The sequence below is a fragment of the Notothenia coriiceps genome, unplaced genomic scaffold (assembly GCF_000735185.1).
Source record: "Notothenia coriiceps isolate Sejong01 unplaced genomic scaffold, NC01 NC01_scaffold00035491, whole genome shotgun sequence".
Lineage (NCBI taxonomy): Eukaryota > Metazoa > Chordata > Actinopteri > Perciformes > Nototheniidae > Notothenia > Notothenia coriiceps.
Window position 1 is genome coordinate 29,746 of NW_011368192.1, and position 11,706 is coordinate 41,451.

At 40.7% G+C, this 11,706-nt stretch overlaps 1 protein-coding gene across 1 annotated transcript in view; it reads right to left on the bottom strand.

The window, feature by feature from the left end:
• The window catches only part of ext2 (exostosin glycosyltransferase 2), an 18,298-nt gene that overhangs the window by 1,560 nt on the left and 5,032 nt on the right, over nt 1-11,706 (bottom strand). Inside the window, exons 9-14 of the mRNA XM_010791573.1 lie at nt 7,713-7,844; nt 4,220-4,409; nt 2,769-2,935; nt 2,073-2,216; nt 1,487-1,615; nt 758-840 (exon numbers count right to left, since the gene is read on the bottom strand). Coding sequence (XP_010789875.1) covers nt 758-840; nt 1,487-1,615; nt 2,073-2,216; nt 2,769-2,935; nt 4,220-4,409; nt 7,713-7,844 — 845 coding nt within the window. The remainder of the gene's footprint in view (nt 1-757; nt 841-1,486; nt 1,616-2,072; nt 2,217-2,768; nt 2,936-4,219; nt 4,410-7,712; nt 7,845-11,706) is intronic.

Sequence of the window (11,706 nt, forward strand, 5' to 3'; positions counted from 1 at the left end):
GGCTCAGGAAACCCTTGCAGGTGTTTCGAGTTAATTAGACGATTCAAGTGATTCGTTGAACACCCTACTAGTATACTTTTTCATGATATTCTAATATTTAGAGATAGGATATTTTAGTTTTCTTAAGCTGTATGCCATAATCAGCAATATTAAAATAATAAAAGGCTTGCAATATTTCAGTTGATTTGTAATGAATCCAGAATGTATGACATTTTTGTTTTTTTAATTGCATTACAGAAAATAAAGAACTTTATCACAATATTCTAATTTTCTGAGACAGTCCTGTAGATCTATATATATATTTGTTTAAATCTTCTCATTTATCTTAGGTGTTTATTTAAGCACAGCTCACAGAACTTGCCTATGTACAAAATGTGTTTGACTTCAAATAAATAATTGCATGTGCTTATTAATAATTGGAGAAAAGTTCAATAATGAAGCCGTTTCGTCCTGTTCAATTCTGCGATTATTATTATTATTATTAATATCATTTTAAAGGAGCAGAAAAACATAATTCAGGTTGTTGTGTTTCCTGCTACAAAGAGACATGGCAGTGCCACGGTTCTGTCACATGACCAAAATGCAAGTTAAAGAAAGATGCATAATACATTTTAATACGAATTAAATGTGATTTTAAATATTTAGAAAGAAACAATGAAACGCTCATGCACATATTGGACGGTTAAAACGCGATCAATAAACAAAGATTTTACTGATCTTATTTAATCAACAATGACTTCCAAACAAAGTGCCATACCTCTCCACCATGTGCGTCTGATCCAGGGACAGTCCATCAATGGCAGTACACTCGGGGCACTTGAACTTCTTCCTGGGGGTCACCTAAACAGAAGCAGAACAAAGTCACATCAATAATTAACTAAAACGGTTTGTCAAAAATGAGCAGCCCAGACACGTATTAACAAAGTCTGTAACATCCTTCAAGAACTGTTGTTAAGCACAACAACTGAACTCTCATCAGTGGAGTTGGAGAGAGATGTGATGTATGGCTTTCCTCTGTCTGTCTGACCTCCATCACATCTACACCCCCGACACATGCCTGCACCAAACGCTCTGGACCTGTTAATGGATGTGTGTGTAGAAGAAAGGGAAAAGACATCGAGACAGGAAGACAGAATGGGTTGGTAGGAGAGGCTGGGTGGAATCTGATGGAGATATGGTGGGAGGATGGAGCGTGGGTGCGGGCGAAGGAAAGTGAGCAGCTTGTGATTTGATGGCAGGGTGTGCGTGAGCCCCGGTGAGCTTAGAAAAACATACTCAGAGGGGGAGTGCCAGTGAGTGACACCCAGATAAGGGAGGTTAAGGCTGGGCTTTAGCTCGGGCCCCTGCACCTGGGCACAGTGAGTGTGATGGGGAGGGGGAGAGGCGGGGAAGTCAGAGGGTGAGAGCTGATCAAACCCAGAGATGCTGGTGCGCTCTGTCAGGCTTCAGCCCCCCTGAAAGCACCCGGGCCCGGGCAGGAACGTACCTTGATGGGGGCTTTGCCCGTGATGTTAGCAACCAGGAAGTTCATGGCAATGTCCTCACAGTTCATGTGAGCATCCACCCAGTTCTTGATGTCTCCCGGCATCTTGTATGTGTACAAATAGTTGAAATACTGGAATGGAAACAGATTCACTATTACTAGGTGTCATAAAGATATACAGCAGACTCATTATTTACAATAATGCAGACACTGTTTGACACGGTGACCCAAGAGTTTGTAGGAGGAACCCATGCACTAGAATCTGCTTTGAACTTAAGTGAGCATTTGAGCTTTAAAGTAGAAATGAGATAACCTTGCCCTACCTATGACATGCTGCTCTTCCATCATTGTAATCTTCTTTTCTAAAATCCTACACATACCCAAAACAGAAGTCCACAGGATATTCTCAAATCCTTTCAGTAAACTTAATTTACAATTCGATTTACACATACAATTGAACATTTCCTTTTCAAAACGTGCGTTGTGTGCATCATTACTAATCTAAATGGCTCCATGAGAAGCTTCAAGGGAAATGTGTGTGTGAAGAGGCAGAGCTCAAGCAGCTAACACTTCTTCATGTCCAGGTCACCTTGTGGTAGAAGGCAGCTCCAGTTAGCACCATGGAGACCTCGTTGGTCCACTCCGACTCGTACTTCCACTTCCCCATTTCATGGTCCCATAGGTGCAGCCGGCCTGGGTAACCCACCAGCCTGTCTGGGAACTCCCTCCACACCTGGAGATGGACAGGAAACAGATTGTCAAACACAACATGAATGAGTAAGTTCTAAAGAGAGTTTAAGAAACAAAAATGCAGTTTAAAATGATATGTGAACAAAATAAATCCCATATGGTGGTCAAATGAACACTTCCCTTTTGGATTGAAGTGGCTTTTTGATTGGCTGAACGTCTCAGGCTGCCAGTTGGATTATCTGGGCAGACAGACAGCTCCTCTATGCTGCCTGTAATTCTCTGTAATTATCCTTAAACTGAGCACAATTTTATTAAATGGCTTCTAAATGGATTCAGGTGAGTGTGCTGCACTAAGTGGGGCCCGGCAGGTATGTGGGCATGGAAAGCATCAGCTCTCGACCTGTCATCATTCTTCACACATCAAACACATCCAGCAGGCAGTCCAATCCCAAACCATTGGAGAACCAGACTGTAATCTCCCTGAATGACTTTAAACTCTGGGCTCAGCTTTAAATGGTTCCTTGCAATATGTTTTGGAGAAAAGATGGGAAAGTGTGGTCAAGGTTTTTTTTAAAAAGGGGGTTATTTTTCTCACCTCATAGCCAAACTGCAGTTCATCAGATGTCAGCATGATGATGTCATCATCAATCGCCAGCACGGCTTCTGTCTCGATCTCGTCGTAGGGGAAGAAGCGATTACTCAGCTTGTTTTCTTTGGTTCGCACAACTTTGAGAGGAACGCCGATTTTTGGCCAAAGAGACTCTGCCAGGAGGAAAACAATACAATAAGAACAACGGTACTCACTGTGTAATATACAGATGGAGATAAGACAGAGAAAAACATAAAACACTTCAATCAATACATTCGTGAATACATGTCAAATGTATTTGTTTATTAAAAATAATAGTTGCAACCATATATATATATATATTAAACATTTATATAAACAGTATATGACACTTAAATACGTTTTTAAGAGCTGAACAACATTTTTAAAACTACTGCTGTCAGTGTCTGGAGATGGGTGAGGAATTGTGATGTCATTAACCACTGACAGAGATATTTGAAATCCTGCCAGTGGAAAAAAGTGATCTGGGAATTTTACTTCACTCACTGACTCGTATCGCTACGCTAACCTCAAGCACGTGCAAATCCAACCACACTACAATTCCTCATGAGGCAGATTTAAAAAAAAAAAAAAAAAAGAGTTCTTTCAGGGGAGCGTTTCAAAGATCTTGGGCAGCGTCCATGGCACGGACTACGGCCCAGACGGATCACAGAGAATGTGTCCCCTCATTAATGGGCTAACTGGGGCCTGGCAGACTATGACAAGAGCTCCAGGTTCTCATAACCACGTCTGAGGTCTCCTGTCAGAAGCTATTGTCAGGAAAAGTGCTATGTTAAACACTCCGTTTGTTCTTTCCCTCTGTCACCATTACTGTGATCCCTTCTTTAAGTTGGAAAGAGACAGACCAAGTGAAGGATTTATAGGCTATTATCGGAATTTCAAAATGTCAGCCCTGTGAATTAATTTTAAACATACTCATAATGTCTTATAATGGTCTTCTAGCACTGAAAAGTTATAGTTATGAGCATTCGTACATGTTTATAGTCTGACCCATCAATGGCCCCTCGTTAATTCCATCGGGTCGCAAAGCTCCAGCCAGGCGCCGCTGATGCCTCTAATGAAAAGGCAACTCACAGCCACCAGGGAGCTCTTCAAAGTCACCTCATTACTTCATTACATTATCCAACTCTACAGCAGCAGGTTTAATTCCTGGTCCAGAGCAGTCTGAGCTACGCAGTCAGTAAACGAAAGCAGGATTAACTGTTTTATACTTAATAGCCTTATTAAAAAAGGCAAATAATTACAGCGCAAGGTGCAATAAATAACAACTAATAAGAGCCTGCTATGAAACTTCTATGATGGATTATACCTCAAGGTGAACATTAATGAAAGACATAAATAAAAAGTGTATACACACTACATCTTTTGGAAAGCTTAATGAACTTTTGGGGTTTTTGATGAGCGTTGGTCGCACTCACCCTCAGGAGGACTCTTGTTCTGGTTATTCCACACAACCAGCAGTTTAGCCAAGCTGGGCACCTTGGAGATTTCTGTGATGACACGGAATAGACTCTCCACACGATCGTAGGTCAGCACCACCGCTGTGAAGCCAGGGGCCCTCGGGGGGATAAGTGGCAAGAACAGAGGGCTGTTCACGCTGGACCACTTCTACACAAGACAGGAAACAAAGAACAACACGCCGTTAGGGCCACAAACATGTTTTTTATTCAAATGTTGTTATTTCCATGAAGAGCTCATGTCTTGAGTGTGAACCCTGTCTGTCATGTTTTCCATAATCTAATGCTCTATAATGGGGCTTTACTGGAAGGTGAGGTCACCTGCAGTCATTTCCAGGTTATGTTTTTTATTCTGAAGCAAGAGTCATCCAATAACGTCTCTTAGCACCTCACAGAGGCAGAGCCCAGGATGCCAAAGGGTTCAGTCACATTGCCAAGTCAACCAAACTGAAAAAATAGCAGTACAGAGGTACAAGGAACAGTCGGAAGGAGTTTGCAAACAACACAGGTTGGCTCCACTGCCTTGTCAACTGCTCTTGTGAGATATTTTGACGAGCCGTTGACGAGTAAAATTGCGTGGGATAGAGAGGAGGAAGGGGGGGAAATGAGAACAGCAAGAGGTGGCCGTCTATCACCAACGTGGAACTTGGCTTTTCTTTCATTGCTCCCCTTTTAAACAGCTTGTAAACCCTGGAAGCCGCACTGACTCCAGCTCAGATCAAGTGACACTGTCAAATGAACGAAGCAACGGGAACATGTTGTGTTCTTAATACTTTAAACATTACAGTAATTTGGATAACAGTCACACCAAATGAGGGACAACAAGTGCTTTGTGGGAAAACAACTACTTGTGTGAGTGGTATACAAAGGTTGTTTTTATATATTTAAATAAAAAAGACAATTTATTTTTATTTGATTTACAACCATGTGCGGGCGGCTCTTGCACCAAATGAAGGAGCACCATGGTTCACTCTTGATAACATTCATCAAAGGCACAGAAAATGTTCCACCCTGGTTACAGTGACACCCAGTCTGAAGAGGGCACAGACAGTGGAGCTTATCTTAGACAGTACATCTGTGGGTTTCTTGAAGTACTTCTATAAAGTGTGAGTCTCTTCTGGGCCCAGGTGGCCACACAGTGATTCTGTGGCTCCTTCTACGGCACCAACAAGAGTCTGTCAGCCGAAATACAGCCACTGCTATAACACAACATCAGTCACTCCTCCACCAATAATAAAAATCACTTTACTGGAAAGTGGAAACTTCCTTGTGGTCATTCTCACATTGTCAAACAAGCAGAGGGGGAAATAATTAAAGTAACACATCTAGGCAGCACAGAAGCATTTAAACAGTATTAAAGAGGTTAGAGACCACTTAAGTCATTTGTCAAACTGGATACATTAGATGAAAAGAAAGCCGCAGCTCCTTATATCACCAACAGATCTCAAGGGGTGATGTGTTAAAAACGTTACATTTTCATAAAAGAAAAAGAAGAATTGTATCTGGCTATTGTAACTGCCTAATAGGTTCTTCATTAATGTGAGGGTTACATGGATTTAAAATGAAAATGAAGAACAACCAATATTCAAATCATTTGTATGTTTTTCCTATCTGTAGAAACATTCCCAATTAAAACATATAGATATGTTGTTGTTACATGATAAAACAAGTATTACTGATGTCTACAGATGCAGAGAAATGTAATCATTTAAATGTATGGCTGAAAGAAGCAATCAATAAAGTTACAACACCAGATACAGTATTAGTAATTAGTATTAAGACTTGTTCTAAATCATTAGAGTTTAAAACAGCTGACTTTCAATGTAAAGGGTTATTTTAAGTACTTACAGTAGTGGGAGAACAAAGTATGACTTGTTACCCCTGGGGGATAATATGTCTAGTACATATTAGAGAACATTGAGTGTAAACACCCTCAAAATAAAGTTGAAAGTCAACACTTCATAGCCATTACTGAATTTAAAATCTAATGTGAAGGAGAACAGAGTCAAAACAAAACTGTCCAAATATTTGCAGACTGTTATTTGATCTTCAAACAAGACATTGATAGAATAAGGCTTTTCATAGCCCAGTGCCAATAACCTTTTTTAAAGACTCTGAGATGCCTCAATTCTTGAGCAAGTATGCACACTACCTACAACTGCTAAACAAAAAGCAGCTTGTCCCTTATCCTGCACCCCCGCTCCCTCCAAAGGCACCAGCAATCCTGGGAAATGTGCTTTCAATTACCGGCCTAAAGACTACAGGAGGAGAGGCGGAAAAATGTCTGCCTGATTTATTTGGTGCTCTGTGGAAGTTCTTCTCACCGTCCATTCACTGAATCCATCGAGAAAACACTTCATCTCCCATCTCAGGCAGGAACGGCTGAAGGTCTGTACCCTGACACAATTAACCTCCTCTGGGTCTGAACAAACCTCAAGACCTGAGTGATACTGAAGGATTGGACTGGGGGTTGGACGCCCTGACAAAACATTTTGACATAAGTGGGCAATGTCAAGTGTAACTGCTGATTAACAAGCTACCTGCTCGGAGAGAAAACAGGCAGCCACGCACGGTCAGCTCACGTAAGCCTTTGGCCTAAATGTCAGTGCAAAGAAAATAAATGACAAACATCGTAAACACCCATGGTATGTATGCTGCTTGTTTACCCCAACTTCTTTAATGTTAGCATTTGACTTCTTCTGGGATACTTGTAGAGACTTGACAGATGCAAAGACACTATTGTGCATCCACACGCATGTTCTCGTGCACAAGCCTGCACCCCACAAGCGGAGGATGGAGGAGACTCTGGATCAGACCGGGCTGATTAACAACTCCTGAGAGATGCTCGCCCAGCCAAGCTGTCTGCAGCAAAAACTCCCACAACCACAGAGATGCTGAACACACACCATTCTTCACATCCAGCAGATTTTTTACAAACACATGAGTCAAACATGAAGGAACTTAGTTTTCACCACATCGGAGGCATCCTCCTAGCGCAGAACTGCTGACATAAACTGGCTGCCTCAGAGCGAGCTGGGTTCACACCAAAGTGTGACGCGCAGCATGTGTGGCGCTTCAGAAACACTGAAGGCACCGACTGTCACTCCGCTGCCTTCGATTTACACGGCACAGGAGAGAGGGGAAGCGTATGTGGCACAGTGAGCGTCTGCATGGTCTCAGCGACGTTGTGGAGGGGTTTCTTTCAAATGTGTTCGATAAAAAGACTTCTAGGAATACAGCTGAGCGGCGCAGCACAGCAGAGCAAACACACTGTATTGATTACTAAGCTGTATGCCTGAGGACAACAGTCTTTAGGGTGTACATATAGTTAAATATCACTCACTTCTCAAAGACAATTATGGAAAGGATAGGAGAGAAAAAAAGACTTGTCTTGCTAGATGTCCTACGATTAGGAATTCTTGCAAAAAGCACAACATAAAGTTAAGTTACGAACCACCACAGGTGGATTGTTCCACTCCTCGTAGGTCCGGGCAGCATACGGGTAGATGCGGTCGTTGATGATCTGGAGCGTTGTCAGTCCGATCGACTTCATGGAGCTGAAGTAGGCCTGCCAGAACCAGTGTGCCTATGGGTAAAAATAATGTTTTGATTAAATATAATAATGAATCCTTCTATTAAGAGACATTCACTGTAAAGAGGTAGACGATGAAACATAGGATATTTGAATTGACCATAGAAAAAACATGTAATGAAATATGACTGCATACAGGTGTAAGAAAAGCATCTTGTGAAAACGACCTCCCTCTTATGTGATGCTGTTTGTTTCTTTTTTGTATGTTGTTCTATATTATTATTTGATATGCTGCAGAACAGAATCCTGCTGTAAACCGTTTTCAACTGAATTATTTCATTATTTATATGTTTCTGTACAATTCATAATATAATAAAACCCAGTGCTCTTTCTAGATTAAGTCAATACTATGGAAATGTCAAAAGACATGTTCTACTAAAAACCTTAACTTGAATAAGATAGTATTTCATAAAACAGTGGGAATGTTGATATTGCTTAAATAACTGTTTCTGTATTTGTATTCTCACTATGCTGTGGAGTATAGTCACTACATGACAGAAGATAAAACCAGTGTGAAGTCATAGCAGTAAAATCCAGATTTCTCCCCCTGGACGAGTCTTTAAAGAACATTTTGAAGCCTCTTGACCTTCACCAACTCTTCCTCTGAAGCTTTTTGACGGAGCCTGTTTTGCTTCAACAGATCTCTGATGTGAAAAGCAGACTTTAATGATAACTGAACTCTTAACCCATATCTTAATGATTTCACATTGGCTGCTGGAATACCAAACTCCAGCTGCTCTAATCCACCTCTCACTTCATATGTATGCTATTTTCAGGCTTTAAAGATGATAAAGAATACCTGTACATGAATGATGTTCTATGGACAGTTTGTTGGAGCTCTGGCTTTGTTTTATACCATCATATACTGACTTGATGAATCTCGAGAAGTACTACTGACCATGACATGCTTGTCTACTCTCCTGCAGGCTCATATTCTAGTTAGAAACTTCAAGGGACAGTTCAGAGGTGAGAGAAGCCTATAAGAGTTAATGAAGCTTTAAACAGCAGCGTCTCCTGCCAGGAGGCACCGTGCTACACTGACCCGACTCCACCCCACTGGCTCCTCGATGACCCACGGATCTGGAGTAGAGGGTGTTTGTATTTGAGTTGTTGTGTGTAAGCCACTGAGCTACACTTGTTTATCAACCAATTTTCATTCACCAACTTGTATTGTGGGCTAATGTGTGCCCCAGACGTAGTCCCTCGTGGCACGTGAACTTTTGACAATTGCCTAAATCTCCCATGTATGAGTATAAGCACTGGAGTTGTATCATAACACAAAAACAGCCTTTATTTTTATAGAGGGAGTGAGGAGAATCAAAAAGGACTTTCTAATGTCAGGGGGGAATCCCAACGGCTCATAAATCAGCCGGTGATGAAAGTTTCCTTTCCGACCGGGGGGAGGCAGAAAGCAAACTGTGCAGGCCCAAAGGCCCATACCGTCCCCGTCCCCCCCCCCTTCCAGCGACTGCAGGAATTTTTATGAGCATGGAAGAAGAGACAGCGTTATCAAAGTAGAAAAATAAAATCCTTTACACCATCTTTTATTTGCTGCACCTAGTCTACTCTTTGTTCCTGACGGATAAAGATATGTAGCAGCAAATATAGCAAGCTCAGCAAAATGAAAGATATGATGTATAATGCACACTGTAAATAAACCGCCAGCAAATAGTGAGAAATAATGCAAACAATCCCAAGAGAGAGTCATATTCCTCTGTAGGTCAAGCCAAAAAAAGTCTGACGTAGCGTTTTGTTAAGAGCAAATCATATTCTAATTTCCTTCTAGTTTACAGAGTTCCTTAGCAGCTCGTTTAAGTCAATAAAAAAAGGTCAACGAGATGATAAAACCGTTTATATTTCAGTAGCCTGCATCACTTTGTTAAATCTAGAGGAAGTTGTCAAGTGCCTGACAGATGATCCAACCTCTGGAGCAGAATTGGCAGCCGGTGTGGACACAACCAGGCGATCATTAGTGTTTTTTGACGTAATCTAAAACAGCAGTGAAACAAAGTCTGCTTCAATCGAGTGCTGCTTACTGGGAATATGGTTTTTCTAAAGATTTATTAGCACTTTTAACTGTGATCAAAACATTTACACATACTTGCCCACACACTACTTGTTAATAATAACGAAACTGGTCTTCCAGGTGTAAATCAGTGCAAGTTAGAAGGACTCAAAATATAATCTAACAGGACTTTGGGTCTAGACAACCACGACTGAACACTACTGAAGCCCCATGGGTAACCTCGATGAAAGCCAACCCCCCTGACAATAGTTCAGTGGTTCAATGTAACAGACTAAACAAACTCTGAAGTACTGTAATGAGTATAATTTTGAGGTACCTGTACTCTAATTTATATTTCTACTCCAGTATATTTCAGGGGCAATTGCTGTACCTTTTACTTTTCATACACATACTTTGTAGCTTTAGATTAAGATGTAGGTGAGATTCAACAGCAAAGACGAATCCATTAGTATGTATATTTTTTAAAGATAACCTTTACCAGCTGCAACTGTGTAACTTACTGCTTAATTAAAAGATCAGAATACTGCTTCCACCACTGCACTTATTTCTTTTACTTTAAACAGTTGGCAGTGCAGAACAGAAGCATGTATACTGTATTCAGATTATATTTTCAGAAGGCAGTTCTGTACTTATAACTTCTGCATTTGTGAAGGTAAAGAAAGGGAATATGAATTTAGTGCGAGGCGTCAGTAGACAGTCAAAGGACCTCACATTTACATTTTTGATTAAGAAGTTTAAGGGGCTTTTATTACATTTTTACCGACCAAAAAGCCACTGACACCTGTCATCATCCTGTCTGACTTTTCAGTTACGTTTGAGATGAAAGATGTAAAAAGAAGAAAAGCAGACACCACGTAAGGGACAGAGGGAAAGACCAACTTGACTTGTTCTATAAATTAGCTGCAGCCGGTGAAATGTTCAGCATGATGGAGGACAGGGAGTCTACTAAAAGGTTTGACCACGTCAAACACACCCAAAGAAAACCTGGTTCAAGCATAATACAGAGTATATATAGAGTAGGCTGAACTCCATCTTGAGCATTAACTCCTTCCTCCCGTCGTATACTGTATATTGTGATTTAATCAAAAAAGATTTGCAAAGGACTGTGTATGTGCCTTTTTTTATGGGTATGACAGCAACAAGCCTCAGAAGTACACAAATGTGGGCATCGCAGTCTAACTTGAGCTCTGGTAACACCTCACAGCTATTTGGTATTGGAGTGAGGTTTTAGGCTTTGTTGAGTAAGTTAAAGCAAAGAAAGCCTGGCTCTGTCAAACTTGCTAAGTGTGTAAGAAGACATGACCTTAAGTGAACAATTGCACTTTCGGTTGAGGTGGGTATGCATTGTGTATTCCTATTTTTATATTTGTAAGCACAAAAGTCCGACCACATGGGAACAAATAGACAGACAGAGGGTGAAAGAAAAGACTGCTGAGCCCTCTGCTGGCAGCACTAATGAAATACATCAGCTCCAACACATTTGAAGATAATTAAAAAGCTGAACCTTTTGGAATTTATCCTTAGTGATATTAGCACGCATAAAATATTTAGTTTTCGTCAAAGAATAGCATTTCAATTACCTAGTTTTTTATAGCAGAGAAGATGGAGAGTTTTCCGAGGTAAGAGTACAACAGACCCTTATGGTCCCTTAAAACAGGGGTTCCCAAAGTGGGGGTCGCGACATGATTACAAAATAAAAATGGAACATTTAAAAAAAAAATGTATAAAAAAAAAATTGATTAATTTTTTTTATAATTTAATTTTTTTTTATTATTAATAATAACGTTTGCGTAGACATTTTCATATCATGCAATCGAAAGTGAAACTTAA